The following is a 20,003-nucleotide window of genomic DNA, read 5'->3' on the forward strand; positions in this document are numbered from 1 at the left end:
GATGCGTCGACCAGAATTGTACACAGTATTCAAGGTGCGGTCTCACCATGGAGTGATACAGAGGCATTATGTCATTTTCCGTTTTATTCACCATTCCCTTTCTAATAATTCCCAACATTCTGTTTGCTTTTTTGGCTGCTGCAGCACACTGAACTTACTATTTCAATGTTTTATCCATTAAGATGCATAGATCTTTCTTGGGTGGTAGCTCCTAATATGGAACCTAACATTGTGTAACTGTAGCATGGGTTATTTTTCCCTATAGGCATCACCTTGCACTTATCTATATTAAATTTCATCTGCCATTTCAATGCCCAATTTTCCAGTCTCACAAGGTCTTCCTGCAATTTCACAATCTGCTTGTGATTTAACTACTCTGAATAATTTTGTATCATCTGTAAATTTGATTACCTCACTCGTATTTCTTTCCAGATCATTTATAAATATATTGAAAAGCACGGGTCCCAGTACAGATCCCTAAGGCAGTCCACTGCCCACTCCCTTCCACTGAGAAAATTGTCCATTTAATCCTACTCTCTGTTTCCTGTCTTTTAGCCAGTTTGCAATCCACGAAAGGACATTGCCTCCTATCCAATGACTTTTTAATTTTCCTTGAAGCCTTTCATGAGGAACTTTGTCAAATGCCTTCTGAAAATCCAAATACACTACATCTACCAGTTCACCTTTATCTAAATGTTTATTAACTCTATGCCATACCGGATATAAAGGGGAAGGGGGAGTCTCTTCCGGATGCTCTTCTTTGTCATTTTGATATATTTTGTACCCCGGTATAGCACTCTCCCATTGGTTATCCTCCTTCCACCATGTCTCTGAGAAGCCAATTAAGTCTGTGTCATCATTCACTGCTATACATTCTAATTCTTCCATCTTACTTCTTAGACTTCTGACATTAGCATACAAACATTTCAAAGTGTGTGTTTTGTTTGCATTTTCATTCTGCTTTTTTACTGATAGGGATAAATTAGAATTTTTTAGCTCAGGTGAGTTTTTATTTACAGGCACTTAGACCAGTTTTCTTATTATTGGAACCTCACTGTTGGGTTGCCCTAATTCTAATGCGTCATTAGTATCCTTTCAAGATACCTCCCTCCGAACCATGTGCTGCTGAGTGACTGTCGGCTTTCCCCTTTGTTCTAGTTTAAAAGCTGCTCTATCTCCTTTTTAAATGTTAGCGCCAGCAGTCTGGTTCCACCCTGGTTAAGGTGGAGTCCATCCCTTCGGAAGAGACTCCCCCTTCCCCAAAAGGTTCCCCAGTTCCTAACAAAACTGAATCCCTCTTCCTTGCAGCAGCAGCGTCTCATCCACGCATTGAGACTCCGGAGCTCTGCCTGCCTCTGGGGACCTGCGCGTGGAATAGGGAGCATTTCAGAGAATACTTCCTGGAGGTTCTGGGTTTAAGCTTTCTACCTAAGAGCCTAAATGTGGCTTCCAGAACCTCCCTTCCACATTTTCCTATGTCGTTTGTGCCCACATATACCATGACAGTCGACTCCTCCCCAGCACTGTTTAAAATCCTATCTAGGTGATGCGTGAGGTCCACCTTCTTCACACTAGATAGGCATGTTACCGGGCGATCCTCATGCCCACCAGCCACCCAGCTGTCTACATTCCTAATAATCGAATCACCAATTATGACTGCCGACTTAACCCTTCCCTCCTGTGCAGTAGCCCTTGGAGAGACATCCTCTGTGCGAAAGGACAATGCACCACCTGGAGAGCAGGTCCTTGCTACAGGATCCTTTCCTGCTACACCAGGTTGATGCTTTCCGATCATGAGACCTTCTTCCTCCAAGCAGCACCAGGGTTGCCATAGTAGCCAAGTCCCACCAGGGTTGGGACTTGGCTACTATGTCCCTGAAGGTCTCATCTATATACTTCTCTGTCTGCCTCAGGTCTCCAGGTCTGCCACTCTAGCCTCCAGAGATCGTATTTGTTCTCTGAGAGACAGGAGCTCTTTGCATTGGATGCACACGTACAACTTCTCACCGGCAGGTAAAAAATCATATATGTGACACTCAATGCAAAAGACTGGGAGGCCCCCCTCTTGCTGCTGGACTGCTGCCTTCGTCTCAGATTTGTTCAGTTCCTACTTAAGTTTTAGGTTGCTATGGGTGTAGAATGTGTCTTATTAGCATCCTTTTAAATGTATTAGTGAATTCATTACATGTCTGGTAGTGGCCTATAGGGGAATGATCAAACTCTCAATAAAGTGTGGGGAATTCGTGAAGTGAAGTTAAAAAGCTGATTTTTTTTTTTTTTTTTAGTGTGAAAGTGGCCCCTGACTATAAATTAAAGGATGAGCTGGTGGGAGGGTTGGGAAATACAAACACTCTAACTTCTGTTTATTAGCTGCCTTACTGACTATTAAAAGTATAAACATACTAAATAATATACCCCAATAGTTTACTTCTCGCCAATACTTAAAAAAAAAAAAATGCCCCAAGCAAAACTTACTGATTCCTTTCAATCACCAGCAAGGTGATCCTCTCCTCTCAGTGCTCCACTGGATTGTGGGTTACTGAGCTCTTCCCTTGCCTCCTTCTGTTTCCGGCCCCGTCCTCGCTGCGACCCTCGACTCCGGCCACGCTCTCGCGATCGGCGTTTGACCCATCGGGGTCCAGAGCAGGCCGCACCTCGCCGCAAGCACCCGGGACGCTGCCAACGATCCAGGCCGCGCCGCGAAGCCCGCCCTCGGCCCGACCCACCTGTGACATCACCGGCTGTGGGAGGCGCTACTCCAGCTCCTCCAGCCGTTTAAAAGTTAAGCAGTGACCTAGGCGTCGCACGCCGTGCGTCGCACGCCTAAGGAGCACGACCAAGGAGCTTGCCCCTTGGTGCGCCCCTTAGTGCAGCCCCTAACACTCCCCCATACCAAACACCCCTTGTTATACCTCAACTCCTCCACACCATTAATCTGTTCTACGCTTCAGAATCCCCTGTATATGTGATCTTCATTATATTCTCAGTGCTTCCCCTATCTAATTGCCTAGATACATCTGGGTAGTCATCACTCTAGTCCGGCCCTCAATTCTGCCCCAGACTAACCCCCCCCCCCCCAATTCCTTTATTATTGCTATATTCGTCCAAACACAATCACACCAACTCACTCCGATTTCTGAGCCATACATTCCTATTCCCCCAGGTAACACTCAGAACCCTCCCACACTCCTACCTGAATATGATATCCTACCCCATTCCCATTCTCAACCCCCGGCCCTATGTCCGAAAACAATGCTTCTTCCCCCCACCTACAACAAATATCAGATCCCTAGTACCCATATTGATCTCTCCGCTAACCCAAATGCTCTGTCTAACTACACTATCACTCCTGCTATTCAACTCCCAATCCTTAACCAAAAAATCCCATCCTGAATGACCTTCTATCAGACTCCCGGCCAGACATCTGTGCAATAACGGAGACATGGCTAAACCCAACTGATGTTGTTACTACTGAATCAACTCCCCACCAATCTATACAATATACATTCTATCCCCAGACTCAAAAAAAGAGGAGGAGGCCTCCTATTAGTAGCCAAGAAAGAACTCAACCTTATTCACCAAATAGTCAACATCGACAATAAATATGAAGTGGGCCTATTTAAATCTCCTCATCTCCAATCTGTCTGGTCTACACCCCTCCAGGCCTCCTCAATAATAATGCCTCCCCCCTTATTGAACTCTTGCTGATAAGATTGACATGGACATTCCTGCCATCATACTGGGCGACTTCAACTTACACATTGATTGTATCCCACAGTCACCCTCATGCGCAGGCCTTCCTTTCGGCCATCTCTGCTATGGGCTTCACACAATCTGTATCCAAGCCCCACCCACAAAGCAGGTCATACCCTAGACCTGATCTTTACAAACCTCCCATCTCCTCCTAACTGCACCTCCCACCTGCACATCCATTCCATGGTCAGACCACTCCCTCATTAACGCTACCCTCAAAATAAACAAAACGCACTGTACCAACAAAAAACAAAACAATACTATTCACTATAGAAAATCCTGCTCTTTAGAGGAACTTTCCTTATCCCTTTCAAAAGACCTACAGAATCTAGACCTCAGCGATGAAGCTACTGCCTACAGTTCATGGAAGAACATTACAAACCATATCGCTGATGAATCTGCCCCTGTATCTCTAAAGAAATTTCGCCATCCAACCCCAAAGAAGCCTTGGTACACCCAGGAACTTAAGGCACTCAAACTGCAACTACGAGACAAAGAGAAAAATTGGCGTAAGAACCCCTCCCCAGCCTCCAATTATCCTACAAACACACCCTCCACACCTACCGAACATCCATTTTGAAAACAAAAAGAGACTATTATGCTAGTAAAATCCACAATTATCAATACGATGCTAAAGCCCTCTTCGCTTATGTAACTTCCCTCACAAATTCAAACCACCCCCCCCATCACCGATATTGATGCAAGAAACAAATGTAATGAATTAGCCAACTTCTTCCACACCAAAATCACCAACCTTATCTCATCTCTCCCCCCTCCCCCCCCCCTCCCTTTCACCAGTCAGAAGAACCCCAACACCACTCTTAATTCTTTCGAACTCACTTCTGCCTCTGAGATTACTAGATTCCTAAAGAAAATGAAACCATCCTCACATCCTGAAGACTCCATACCTACTAAATCCCTCCTGGCTATCCCTGACATCATAGCCAAACCCATAATCAGAAATCATTAACTGCTCCCTCACTACTGGTCTAGTCCCCCCTGAACTGAAACAAAGCCATACTCAAACCCATACTTAAGAAACCTAACCTAGATCCCGCAGTTCCTTCCAACTTCAGACCAATATCCAATTTATCATTCATAGCGAAACTCATGGAAAGGGTAGTAAATGCTCAGCTTATAGAACACCTGGAAAATCACAGACTGTTATTCCCATCACAGTTTGGCTTCCGAAAGTTCTTTAACACTGAAACCCTCCTAATCTCCCTTTCCGACACCATGCTAAAAAGCCTTGATAAAGGCCAAACATGTATCCTGGCCATGTTAGACATCTCGCGGCCTTTGATACTGTTAGCCACAATATACTAATCGACCGACTCTCTGACATCGGCATCTCAGGCCCAGCTCTGAGCTGGTTCACTTCCTTTCTGGCGGATCGCCACTTTAAAGTTAAATTCAGCAACTACGAATCCAAACCCTGTTAGGCTATCCCATGGGGTCCCTCAAGGCTCCTCCCTTTCCCCAACCCTCTTCAATATTTACCTCCTTCCCTTATGCCAACTCCTTGCAGACCTAGGACTCACACACTATGTCTATGCAGATGACGTCCAGGTCCTCATTCCTGTCACCGACTCTGTGACTAACGCCCTCAAAAACCTGGGATACATGCCTCAAGTCAATCAACAGCCTCCTCACTAACCTCAGGCTTGCTCTAAACACCTCAAAAACAGAACTACTTTTTATCTCACCTTCCCGCCATATCCCCACTCTCCCTGTCACCTCCAACCCCTCTCCACTTCATGTCAGGGATCTAGGGGTTACCCTCGACAACCACCTCAATCTCCAAAAACACATTTCTAATATAACAAGGGACTGCTTCTTTAAACTTCACATACTGAAGAAACTAAGACCCCTCCTTCACTTTAGTGACTTCCGAACAGTCCTCCAAGCCACCATATTCACAAAGTTAGATTATTGTAATGCCCTACTCTTGGGTCTACCTTCAACCACAATCAAACCACTGCAGATGCTACAAAATGCAGCAGCTAGAATCCTCACAAACTCACGCAGATCGGACCACATAACTCCAATACTCAAAGAACTTCATTGGCTTCCAATCCCTGCCAGAATCCAACATAAATGCCTAACAATTATCCATAAAACTCTACACAATAAAGAGATGATTTGGCTAAATGATTCACTCCAATATCACTCCCCCAAGAGACCAACCAGATCCATTTATTTAGGAAATCTGTCAACCCCTTCCCACAAACTTTCACAGCTCGCCTCCACCCAAGAGAGAGCCTTTTCCATAGCAGGACCATCTCTATGGAACTCAATGCCCCCTGACTTACGTCTAGAGCAGAGTACAACAACCTTCAAAAAAAAGTTGAAGACCTGGTTGTTCAAACAGACATTCACCTAATCGTAGCATCCCTGGTCAACATAGCTCTGTATTAAAGTCTGTAATTTACAATGTAACATAATGTAATATACCTTCAGATAATGTTTATATAATACTCTACTACTGTACCGTATTATAATGTGGCAGTATGTAATATAGTTGCTTTCTTTCTTTCTCTCTTAACGTTAACTCTATCCCTCACTAAACTCTGCTTCTCTTTTTTCGACATCCCGTTCCTTGGAATTTACCTTTTAGATGTAACTATTATTTTCCTCCTACTGATGTTAATTGTTACCCCCTGTTATAATGTAAACCGATGTGATATCCATTTGAACGTCGGTATATAAAAGTTTTAAATAAATAAATAAATATTGTGCTTCTAAGGTAAATTAGTGCAAATCAATCCTTTTGGAGATTTATACTACAGTTAGTTGTCCTGAGTGACTCATTGCTGTTCTGATTAACAAATGATGGTACCTAAACAAATCAATCACACAACCTTAACAGCTTTCCAAGGTGAGTAACTTAACTTTTCAACCTTTTTACTTAGGTATACACTGCTCCTAGCTTATTTCTAGTTTCTGGCTAACTTTTTTTTTTTTAATATATATATATACAAACACACTAACTTCTGCTTATTAGCTGCCTTACTGACTATTAAAAGCACAAACACACTAAATAATATACACCTATAATTTACTTCTCCCCAATACTTAAAAAAAAAAAAAATCCCAAACAAACCTTACTGATTCCTTTCAGCCACCAGCAAGGTGATCCTATCCTCTCAGTGCTCCCACAGGATTATTATTAGTTTTTGCCTCTGTGGCAAGCTCCTTCTCAAAACCTTTTTTTGGTCTGCCTTATTATTTCACATCTGTCTTGCCAGGTTCTGTGCTGTTCTTATTCTCTATATTTGGACTTGCTTTCAATATTTTAAAAGAGCCCTTTTGGCTTTAATGGTTTCTTTCACAGCACCATTTAGCCATGCTGGCAATTATTTGGTCTTCCTTTGACATTTTATAATGCATGGAATACTTTTATCTGCACTTCCAAGATAGTGTATTTAAACAACTCTTGCAACTGCCCCTAAGTTTCTTCCTAATTTTCTCATATTCATCATAGTCTCCCTTTTTGAAGTTGAATGCTATTGCAGTAGTTTTCCTTAATATTCACCCATCGGTGATTACAGTATATTAAATTTGATTGCATTATAATCACTATTGCCAAGTGGCCTCCCCTTGTACTGCAATCCACTGAGAACAAAGTCTAAATTTGTTTCCCCTCTTCCAAGACCAGCTGCTCCATGATGCAGTCTTTTATGGAATCTAAAGGTTTTACCTCTCTTGGACGCCTGACATTATTATTATTGTGTTACCCAAATTATTAGCCTGTTTAATTTCTGTTAGCATTTTACAATCTGTTTCAATCATGCTGGTCAGGCAGGTGATAGTATATTGCTATAGTTATACTTTTCACCCCCATTTCACATGGCATTTCTATACCTTAGAAATTCCAGAGTGCTATTTGTTCCCTGTTGACTTTATCCTACTTGACTCTGTGCCATTTTTCCCATTAGTGCACCTAGCCCCCAGTTTGATTTGCCCTGTCATTTAGATATATCTTGTGTCCTAGTTTCAGTTTGTCCAATTAGTTAGCCTCTTTCCATAAAGTATCTGAGATGCATATTTTGTCGATGGCTTAACCTAGGTCCATATGTTTAACTGTCCAATCTTAGTTTTTAGACTTCTTACATTTGATACAGACTAGTAAATTTGTTTTATTTCCCTAATCATAGCCTGCCTATTTTTAGCAGTTGATTCAGGTAATTGAAGCATTCATATGTGTGCTCTTCATTTAAATCCCCCTGAGCTACCTCAGCCTTTACTGCCTTCTCTGTTTTAAAAGTATCATTTGGCAATATCTCAGTCTGAACCATGTGCTCCTGAGCGACTTCCAGCTTTTCCTAATAATCTCATTTAAAGCTGCTGCATCTTCTTTTCATTAGTGCCAGCATCTGGGTTTCACTCTGGTGAAACAGGCTTCTCTTTCCCAAAATGTTCCTGAGTTCCTAATAAGTCTAAAGTCCTCCTCCCTACACCATTGTCCCAACCATACAATGAGACTCCAGAATGCAGTCCTGTACTTAGAACTGGGAGCATTTCTGAGAATACTGTGCTGGAGGTTCAGGATTTCAGTCTCCTACCTAAAAGCCAAAATTTGGCTTCTAGAATCTCCCTTCTTCTTTTTCTTATGTCATTAGTACCTACATGTTTCTTGACAGTTGGCTCTTCCCTGGCGCTCTAAAATGTTTCCCTACCCTCTCTTGGCAGCACATCTAGCCAATTGGGGTTCTCAGGATTGACACATATATATGCTTGAGATTTGCATATACTGTATCTGTACAGTATGTAAATCAATATTTTGAATACTGGTTAGGTATACCTCCAGGAGAGGGTTGGAAAGCATTGCTCTAAAATTCTGTCTAGGGATGCATGAGTTCTCTTTCCTTTACACCAGGCAGGCAACTTACCTAGTGATGCTCAAACCCACCAGTCAGCCAGATATCAGCGTTTCTAATAATACTGGGCAACAATGAAAGTGTTACTGACCTAAAAAAGTCCTACTCTGTAGTATCTTGATGTGCTGAACACGAATATGACCATGAAAAGTTTTTATTGGCTCTCGTTTTGAAGATATTTAATATAGTTCACTTTCTATGTTTAGTCATGTAAATTTATCCAGTAGGACTGTAAATAAGCTAGAATGATGTAATATTGCATCATATTGCATAAATACCATCATGCACACATCATCCAGAGTTTATTACATCATTTTCTGATGCAATGCAGTTCCTACTGCCATGCTGCTGCTGAGTAAGCTGACGTCAGCAGTGTAACTATATGAAGCCCAGTCAGAAAGGGTGAGCATTGAAATATTCATGCTGGCTGACTACTGCTGGACACTCTGCAGAGCTGCTCCTGACAGGTGTACAAGAGACCAGCAAAGAAATCTAAGATGTAGTCTATGACTTCATTTTCAAACGGTATTAACCGTAGGTCTCCTACTATTGGCATACAATTCAAGATGTAATTATATTAGTGCATATTACAAAAAAACTAGAGCCAATTTTGCATTTTCACAGTCACATTCGTGTTAGCACATGGAAATGTATAAGAATTGACTAATTTCAATTTCCGTAACATGACTTTTGTGAAATTTGTTGCCCAGTGTAATCGAATCAACAATAATAAAGTATGTCTTATCCCTTCCTATCTGGGCACTCACTCCTGGAGAGACATCCTCTGTATAAAAGCATACATTATATTTTGAAGAGCAAGCAGTGATGAAAAACACAAATTTCAGAGGAGAAAGTTTAAGTTGTTATTACTTAAACATTGAGTTTGTTTTGTGGATGGACCTTGGTTGCCTTTGACTATATGGTATATATCACATTGCATCTTACTACCCTTTTTGAGGGTAAAGATTTAACAAATTTGTTGTATTTCAAAAAAGAAGTTGATGTCTATTCTGTTGTTTCTGGTGATCAAAGTAATATTTCAAAATTAGAAAAATAATGAAGCAGTTGATGTGTATACTTGGGTGAGTATAGTATGTCTCACATAAATATTAAGCTGTTACTGCAGAATACATTTATAGACTTCTACCATTTTTCTGTGATATGGAAATGATAGATATTTTGGTATAAGTTCTGTTGTAAGGAAGGTTTGTGGCTCTCACTATGGAGGTATTTTGCAAAGGATTTACGCACATAAATGTAACATTATATCGTAGCAATTTTCAAAAGCCATTTATTCGAGTAAAGTGCACTTATGCGAGTAAATCCTATGGTCAATTCAATGGTATATATATTGTAGCAATTTTTAAAAGCCCACTTGAGTAAAACCAGTTTTACTCGACCAAATGCTTTTTTAAATCAGGCCCCATGTGTATATACATTAATAATAATGTTTTTCTCTTAAATTAATGCATATTTGTTTTGTTTATAATGGAACATGGTGGGGGGGGGGGGGTGTGATACTTGTGAGTGGCTCTAAGATGGCTGCCAAACCTTTTAGCTCCCCAAGAACATCTGTGATTCAGGCACCAACATTTGTTATTTTTTTAATTTTTTATGGATCGTTTTGTTCTCATTCCCTTTGTTATGTCGGGATCTAAGCCAGGCAAGATTGAGGGCTGCTTTTGCTATTGCTTCCTGGTACCAAGCGGTGAAGCAGGATCCTCCAGCCCCCTGAAAAAATGCCACCAAGCAAAAAATGCTGCATCGAAAGATCAACTTAAAAAAATGCTGAAGGCAAATTATCTGTGCCATTTGGAATGAGGTGGCAGATCTGGCAATGCATGTTTCTAACTTTCAAGATCTGTTGGAGACTATTGAACAAAGTGCTGTGGATGAAGGCTGAATTGTGCTGCAATTGCAGGTGATAGTGAAAAGAACTAATGGCCTCCAGAGAGACCTTGAGGATTTATTAAATAGAAATCATTGGAACAATCTATGAATCCTCAGCATTACAGAAGGAGGCTGAGGGATTGGATCTAATCTCCTACCTTATGATGCTAATACTTGTTTGGGCCTCTATTTTACACATCTTTTAGAGATAGATAGGGCTCACCGCATACTTTCTTGGCCCTTAAAACATGTTTAGTTTCCAAGACCTTTTATATTTAAACTTCTGTGTTACTTGCAAGTGTTAGAGATCCGGAACACTACCTGTATGATAGCTCCAATCTACTTTGCTTTTTGTGTCAGATCTTGCTAAGATTACTTTGTCACGGTGAAAGGCCTTTCTTTGTTTTAGACCGCAACTTAAAGCTTTGGGGGCCAAATATTGGATTCTCTAGCCAGCATGATTATAGGACACCTACCATAACAAAATTCAAAATTTTGACTCACTGGAGGAGTTTAACAAGTTTCTTCTATCAATAGAGCACCCTGCAGAGATGATTATTTGATAGCTGTGGCACACTTTCTATATGCTTAATTTGGGGTCTTAAGGCACTTGCTCTGCTTTTGTTTTATTTTCTCTTAACCTGCAACTTGAAAAGGTTGCCAGTGAATGTTTCTTGTTTATTTGTGTCAGATCCGATCTTCATGCCATGTAGTCCCTTAGAGGACTTGGGCGCTAAATGATATGCTGTGAGGATGTTCAGTGAAGCTGAGTATAAAAGAACACAATTAATAAATTTGATTTTTAAATAAGAAAGTGTTGACAAATTGTGAGCTGATTCAAGATGCTTAACATGAAGAACTGTTGATACTACTTCGTTGTGGTCTACTGTTTGTTTCTGCATAGGAACTTTGACCTGTAAATGGTTTTTTTTAAGGATTTATTTACATTGATGTAAGATTTAATGCTTCAAAACAATTCACCTTAGTATGTGTGGTACTCTGCTTACTTTAATCTATTTTTCAATAAGAATATGAAGAATATTCTTCCTCAGAGCTGCCAACCTCATTTACAGACATAGGAATTTGAACCCAAACTGTTTTTTTTTGTGTTTTTTTTTAATATAGCACTACATTTGCACTAGCAAGAGCACTGTATTTGTTTAGGCTGGAACTTAGAAACACCTGCAGTTGCCAAAATTTATACATGAAACAAAATGAAATTTAAATGTTTGAAGTTATTCATAAGTTTTTCTTACATTAACAGAGATGTGTGTCTGTTGCGCAAGTGGACAGCAGAGAGCTAGATCGGAGAAAGACGTTACAAACTCCAAATGCTACGAAACCTCTAGGAGAGAATGATGAATTTGAAAAACAGAGAACAGCTGCTATTGCAGAAGTAGCAAAGAGTAAAGAGGTAAACTACATTTTATTGTATGATTTATCTTGCAATATGCCTAGTTATGGCATTTTGTTTTAATAAAACTCCAAATCTGATGCATTTTCTTTCAACCGATGAGTAGTTATTGCACTCAATGAGCCTTCTATTTATAAATTCCCTCTTATTCCATGATCACTGAGCAGCATTAAGATTTATAGTAATTTTTCAATAGACTTCATTACTTGTTACTGTTACATTTATGGCCATTGGTCTGATGGAAGGCTGCCTCTATGGCTGAGCACATCATTATTGCTCTTATTATTGTACTGTCATTGCTGACTCAGCCTTTGTCTCATGAAACTCTGGTGAGTCACCTGAATTTTGTCTTTGAACTTCATTGGCCCAGACCAGTATCACACTGGAATTTGATCCTGTGGGGTCTCAGAAGTTATGCAAGCTTGGTCAAAGTCAGTTCATGGAGAAAAAAGAATCGGGGCGTGCTGGATTGTAATAAAAGAGGTGATACCTCAACTGGAACTCATCAGTGTCCCACTATTGTTTTAAGAGCCACTGTATTGTTGAAGGTGCCATAGTTTTGATAGCATATTGTACTGAGTTCTCCAGACATTAAAGGTTCCATGGCATTTATTTTTGTTAGAGCAGGGATGATTCTTCCAATACCATGCATAAATTCCCAGGTAGGTTGCATATTCCCTGCTGTGAAGAATTGTGAAGTCTGCTCCTTCAAAAGTGATTCTATTTGTAACATTTTTTTCATTTCAAATGTAACAAATTAATATTTGACAAAATGGGTGATTGGCTTGTAGTTCTATGCTTTCTTTTAACCTTGTTGTCTTGCCCCTGACCACGAAATGGCATTTATTTGGTGTCCAGGCTCATGCAAACTAACAAGTTAATTTAAAAACAAATGTACATGAGCAAAGATACGCTTTAATATTAAATTGCAAATGCACTTGCACGCACATGTTTTAAAATACACTAACTGCATGTAAGTATGCTTCTAACTTTAAGAGGTTACTCGAGCACAGCTAGTGTGCGATTCGCACACTAGCTGTGCTCGAGTCAGCTGTGCTGACTTTTACATGTGTATGTAGGCAGATTTTAAAACATGCTCACTTGAAGAGCAACTCAGTTTTTCCAATTATTCTACCAGTTTGCCCAATTAATATTGAGGTCTTTCAGATCCCTCTGATTCTTCATTCTGCACACACTCCAGTTGACCCAGACTCCTTATCCTGTCCTCTAATCCCTAAAACTTGAGATATACAGACTTGCTTCTCATCTGGAGCAGTAGTAAAGTTAAGCAGATAAAAAGCCAATGCACACTGCAGTATCCAGTTTTAAAATACAGAATTACATACGTAACTGTTGACCCTGCTCCAGAATGTCCATGCTTGATCCCTTTTCCACCCTCCTATTTTTGATGTGTGCACTTTTTAAAATCTGTGTTGCTCGCACGCAGTCCACATATACATGTATGCGGCCATTTTTGTGCAAGTAACACTTTTAAAATCTACCTCTTAGTATATAGGAAAAAGATGGAGACAGGACATTTGCTGACTTTTTTCAGCTTGCTGATATTTTTAAAAGTGCGGCAGCTTTTTAAAAGCAAATTCTTCCCTATGTCAGTAAAATAATGTTTGGATAAGAATGTTGTATAATGGAATAAAAATTTTGACTATAATTAATAATAATAAGGTAATGGATGAAGAGTGTAACATTTCAGCTTCTTTCCTTGCCCAGACATAACTGCTTCATTGCATTTGTTTGCATAGAAATGTTCTGGAGTTTAGCATGTTCAGTGTTTAGTTTAGTTTTCTCTTGTATGCTTTTTATTTTTTATTTTTATTATTTATTTCAGAGTAAACTTTAAACACTAAACTTCCACATTTTTATTTACTGTCTAAAGTGTAATCATGACATAGTGCAAACACTAATGATTAGATTTTGCTGGGTTGTGAAAAGATTTGTTTTTACATTCAGCAAAAGCATAAGAAATATTGACCTTGCAGAGTTATTTCATCATACCCAAAGTAGTATGGTAGCAAGTGGTTTAGTCTTTGTGATATGGTGCTAAAATTGTATTGCTTTAATCTTGTCTGTAGACGAAGACATTTGGAGGAGGTGGTAATGCTGGAAGCAATCTAAATACAGCTGCTGGTGGAAACCGAAGCAGGGAAGTATTCCAAAAAGAGAAAATAATCAGACCTGAAGGGAAATTGGAAGGTGTATATCGTGAATTGGTAAGGCTGTGCAAATTAAGTGAGCTATAAATTTCAATTTGGCATGCATACCTGGGGAGATGAGAAATATCTTTATTTTTTAGATTTTATGAGGTTCATATTCAGATGTTGGCTGGCTAGCAAGGTTAGCTGGATAAACGTATCTGGCTAACGTACTCTGGATATTCAGTGACGCACCTGTACCCTGGATCATAAGAATATAAGAACATGCCATAATGGGTCAGACCAAGGGTCCATCAAGCCCAGCATCCTGTTTCCAACAGTGGCCAATCCAGGCCATGAGAACCTGGCAAGTACCCAAATACTAAGTCTATTCCATGTTACCGTTGCTAGTAATAGCGGTGGTTATTATCTAAGTCAACTTAATAGCAGGTAATGGACTTCTCCTCCAAGAACTTATCCAATCCTTGCACTAACCACATCTTCTGGCAACAAATTCCAGAGTTTAATTGTACGTTGAGTGAATAATAACTTTCTCCGATTAGTTTTAAATGTGCCACATGCTAACATCATGGAGTGCCCCCTAGTCTTTCTATTATCCGAAAGAGTAAAAAACCGAATCACATCTACCCGTTCTAGACCTCTCATGATTTTAAACACCTCTATCATATCCCCCCTCAGCCATCTTTACTCCAAGCTGAACAGTCCTGACCTCTTTAGACTTTCCTCATAGAGGAGCTGTTCCATTCACCTTATCATTTTGGTAGCCCTTCTCTGTACCTTCTCCATCGCAATTATATCTTTTTTGAGATGTGGTGACCAGAATTGTACACAGTATTCAAGGTGCGGTCTCACCATGGAGCGATACAGAGGCATTATGACATTTTCCGTTTTATTCAGCATTTCCTTTCTAATAATTCCCAACATTCTGTTTGCTTTTTTGACTGCCGCAGCACACTGAACCGGCGATTTCAATGTGTTACCCACTATGACGCCTAGATCTCTTTCTTGGGTAGTAGCACCTAATATGGAACCTAACATTGTGTAACTATAACATGGGTTATTTTTCCCTATATGCATCACCTTGCACTTGTCCACATTAAATTTCATCTGCCATTTTGATGCCCAATTTTCCAGCCTCACAAGGTCTTCCTGCAATTTATCTCAATCTGCTTGTGATTTAACTATTCTGAACAATTTTGTATCATCTGCAAATTTGATTACCTCACTTGTATTTCTTTCCAGATCTTTTATAAATATATTGAAAAGTAAGGGTCCCAATACAGATCCCTGAGGCACTCCACTTCCCACTCCCTTCCACTGAGAAAATTGTCCATTTAATCCTACTCTCTTTTTCCTGTCTTTTAGCCAGTTTGTAATCCATGAAAGGACATCACCACCTATCCCATGACTTTTTATTTTTCCTACAAGCCTCTCATGAAGAACTTTGTCAAATGCCTTCTGAAAATCCAAGTACACTACATCTACCGGTTCACCTTTATCCACATGTTTATTAACTCCTTCAAAAAAGTGAAGCAGATTTGTGAGGCAAGACTTGCCTTGGGTAAAGCCATGCTGACTTTGTTCCATTAAACCATGTCTTTCTATATGTTCTGTGATTTTGATGTTTAGAATACTTTCCACTATTTTTCCTGGCACTGAAGTCAGGCTAACCGGTCTTTAGTTTCCCGGATCGTCCCTGGAGCCCTTTTTAGATATAGGGGGTACATTAGCTATCCTCCAGTCTTCAGGTACAATGGATGATTTTAATCATAGGTTACAAATTTTTACTAATAGGTCTGAAATTTCATTTTTTAGTTCCTTCAGAACTCTGGAGTGTATACCATCTGGTCCAGGTGATTTACTACTCTTAAGTTTGTCATTCAGGTCTACCACGTCTTCTAGGTTCACTGTGATTTGGTTCAGTCCATCTGAATCATTACCCATGAAAACTTCCAGTACGGATACTTCCCCAACATCCTCTTCAGTAAACACCAAAGAAAAGAAATCATTTAATCTATCAGTGATGGCCTTATCTTCTCTAAGTGCCCCTTTAACCCCTCGATTATCTAATGGTCCAACTGATTCCCTCACAGGCTTTCTGCTTCGGATATATTTTAAAAGGTTTTTACTGTGAGTTTTTGCCTCTAGGGCCAACTTCTTTTCAAATTCTCTCTTAGCCTGTCTTATCAGTGTCTTACATTTAACTTGCCAATGTTTATGCATTATCCTATTTTCTTCTGTTGGATGCTTCTTCCAGTTTTTGAATGAAGATCTTTTGGCTAAAATAGCTTCTTTCACCTCCCCTTTTAACCATGCCGGTAATCGTTTTGCCTTCTTTCCACCCTTCTTAATATTTGGAATACATCTGGATTGTGCTTCTAGGATGGTATTTTTTAACAATGACCACGCCTCTTGCACACTTTTTACTTTTGTAGCTGCTCCTTTCAGTTTTTTTCTATTTTTCTCATTTTATCAAAGTTTCCCTTTTGAAAGTTTAGCATGAGAGCCGTGGATTTGCTTACTGTCCCCCTTCCAGTCATTAAATCAGATTTGATCATATTATGATCACTATTGCCTAGCGGCCCCAACACCGTTTCCTCTCTCACCAAATCCTGTTCTCCACTGAAAATTAGATCTAAAATTGCTCCCTCTCTCGTCGGTTCCTGAACCAATTGCTCCATAAAGCTATCATTTATTCCATCCAGGAACTTTATCTCTCTAGCATGTCCCGATGATACATTTACCCAGTCAATATTGGAGTAATTGAAGTCTCCCATTATTACCGCATTACCAATTTGCTTAGCTTCCCTAATTTCTCTTAGCATTTCACTGTCAGTCTCACCATCTTGACCAGGTGGACAGTAGTATACTCCTATCACTATAGTCTTCCACGACACACAAGGGATTTCTACCCATAAAGATTCAATTGTGCATTTAGGCTCGTGCAGGATGTTTATCATGTTGGACTCTATGCCATCCCGGACATAAACACCACACCGCCTCCCGGGTGCTCCTCTCTGTCATTGCGATATAATTTGTACCCCGGTATAGCACTGTCCCATTGGTCGTCCTCCTTCCACCATGTTTCTGAGATGCCAATTAAGCCTATGTCATCATTCACTGCTATACATTCTAATTCTCCCATCTTACTTCTTAGACTTCTGGCATTAGCATACAAACATTTCAAAGTTTGTTTTTTGTTTGTATTTTCATTCTGCTTTTTAATTGTTAGGGATAAGTTAGAATTTTTTTTAGCTCAGGTGAGTTTTTAGTTACAGGCACTTGGACTACTTTTCTTAATATTGGAACCTCACTGTCGGGATGCCCTAATTCTAATGCATTATTAGTATCCTTTGAAGATACCTCTCTCCAAACCATGCACTGCTGAGTGACTGTCGGCTTTCCCCTTTGTTCTAGTTTAAAAGCTGCTCTATCTCCTTTTAAAGGTTAGCGCCAGCAGTCTGGTTCCACCCTGGTTAAGGTGGAGCCCATCCCTTTGGAAGAGACGCCCCCCTTCCCCAAAAGGTTCCCCAGTTCCTAACAAAACTGAATCCCTCTTCCTTGCACCAGAATGCCTCTGACATAGCCAGATAACTTTTCAGCTGGCTAAAAACTTCTCTGATTAGGTTATGGAGAGTCAGATTGGCAGGATTTGCAAATCCCAGTGTTTGTTCAATTAATTGCAAGTCTTAGCCAAACAAAAGCATTGAATATGCACCTCTTGATTTATTTCCTCCCCCACCCGAAACTCTTCCTATTTTGTTTTTCTCTGATGACAAGCAAGATGACAATCCTCACACATGGGGTGATGACATCTGAGGGAGCCCACCATGGAAAATTTATGTCAAAGTTTATAGTACTTTAACTGTGCTTCATTGGGCATACCCTCACATGCCATTATACCACACGTCCACATGGTTCCTTCAATCTCTCCTTTTGTGCAGAGCCCTCAAGTCGAGGTTTTGATGCCACATGCTTCTGTTTTCTGGGCCTTTTGGGGGTTTTTCCAAGGTTGACAGGATTTTTTATTGCGGGGTTCTGTGAAGTTTTGCCTTGTAATACCCTAGGAAAGGATTTCTAGTTATTTTTCTTAAGTACCTGTTCATCTTCGTACTCAGTTTCATGGCAGTGAGCTAGTAATGCCCTCTGGCCTTTGGGCCATTTCCACCATCAAGTTTGACTTTCTGTCCCTTTTATTTTAGCCAATCTTATCTAATGGATTCCAGCAATACCACTTCATTGTATAGTGGATATATTCATGGGGACCTCCATGATAGATGTATCCTGGACCTGGAGGCATTGCATTATGTGCAATAATGCCACAAATGTGTGACCATAATCCAGAAAGCACACCAGTCTTGAATAGAACTCATGGAAAAACATCTTAGATGCTGGATCACCAATACATTGGCAAAGGAGGCATCAATATTAAAGGATCTCGGGGTTGCATCGCTGGCGGGAGTGTCGTCAGCATAAGGGGGGGACCGTTGGTTACCTTAGTGTCGCCAGTTGATAGGAAGCCCAAAGACAAGCCTTCGTCTGACTCCTCATGATCGAAGAAGGCATTGGGATTTGCTTCTTTGACACTATTATTAAAGAGATCCCATGCTGAATATAGAGGGAAGCTGAAAAAGAAAAGGCATTGTTTTCCATCCTCTGAGGCAGCATCAGGCACCTAAGTCCCAAACAGCAACCCAGTCAACACCAGGAAAGATTAAATTATTTCTTTGCTTCAGTGTTTACTGAAGAGGATGTTGGGGAGGTACCCGTACTGGAGGTTTTCATGGGCAGTGATTCAGATGGACTGAATCAAATCACGATGAACCTAGAAGATGTGGGAGACCTGATTGACAAAATGAAGAGTAGTAAATCACCTGGACCGGATGGTATACACCCCAGAGTTCTGAAGGAACTAAAAAATGAAATTTCAGACCTATTAGTAAAATTTGTAACCTATCATTAAAATCATCCATTATACCTGAAGACTGGAGGATAGCTAATGTAACCCCCATATTTAAAAAGGGCTCCAGGGGCAATCCGGGAAACTAAAGACCGGTTAGCCTGACTTCAGTGCCAGGAAAAATAGTGGAAAGTGTTCTAAACATCAAAATCACAGAACATATAGAAAGACATGGTTTAATGGAACAAAGTCAGCATGGCTTTACCCAAGGCAAGTCTTGCCTCACAAATCTGCTTCACCTTTTTGAAGGAGTTAATAAACATGTGATAAAGGTGAACCGGTAGATGTAGTATACTTGGATATTCAGAAGGCATTTGAAAAAGTTCCTCATGAGAGGCTTCTAGGAAAAGTAAAAAGTCATGGGATAGGTGGTGATGTCCTTTCATGGATTGCAAACTGGCTAAAAGACAGGAAACAGAGAGTAGGATTAAATGGACAATTTTCTCAGTGGAAGGGAGTGGGCAGTGGAATGCCTCGGGGATCTGTATTGGGACCCTTACTTTTCAATATATTTATAAATGATCTGGAAAGAAATACAATGAGTGAGATAATCAAATTGCAGATGATACAAAATTGTTCATAGTAGTTAAATCACAAGCAGATTGTAATAAATTGCAGGAAGACCTTGTAAGACTGGAAAATTGGGCATCAAAATGGCAGATGAAATTTAATGTGGATAAGTGCAAGGTGATGCATATAAGGCAAAATAACCCATGTTATAGTTACACAATGTTGGTTCCATATTAGGTGCTACAACCCAAGAAAGAGATCTAGGCGTCATAGTGGATAACACATTGAAATCATCGGTTCAGTGTGCTGCGGCAGTCAAAAAAGCAAACAGAATGTTGGGAATTATTAGAAAGGCAATGTTGAATAAAACAGAAAATGTCATAATGCCTCTGTATCGCTCCATGGTGAGACCGCACCTTGAATAC

General features: G+C 40.2%; 1 protein-coding gene across 8 annotated transcripts in view; it reads left to right on the forward strand.

Moving 5' to 3' along the window:
• The window catches only part of TDRD3 (tudor domain containing 3), a 632,378-nt gene that overhangs the window by 357,547 nt on the left and 254,828 nt on the right, over positions 1–20,003 (forward strand). For all 8 annotated transcript variants that reach the window (XM_029602992.1, XM_029602999.1, XM_029602994.1 and 5 more), the window contains exons 7-8: positions 11,788–11,937; positions 14,028–14,165. In XM_029602992.1, the coding sequence (XP_029458852.1) occupies positions 11,788–11,937; positions 14,028–14,165 (288 nt within the window). The remainder of the gene's footprint in view (positions 1–11,787; positions 11,938–14,027; positions 14,166–20,003) is intronic.

The sequence above is a fragment of the Rhinatrema bivittatum genome, chromosome 5, assembly GCF_901001135.1.
Source record: "Rhinatrema bivittatum chromosome 5, aRhiBiv1.1, whole genome shotgun sequence".
NCBI lineage: Eukaryota > Metazoa > Chordata > Amphibia > Gymnophiona > Rhinatrematidae > Rhinatrema > Rhinatrema bivittatum.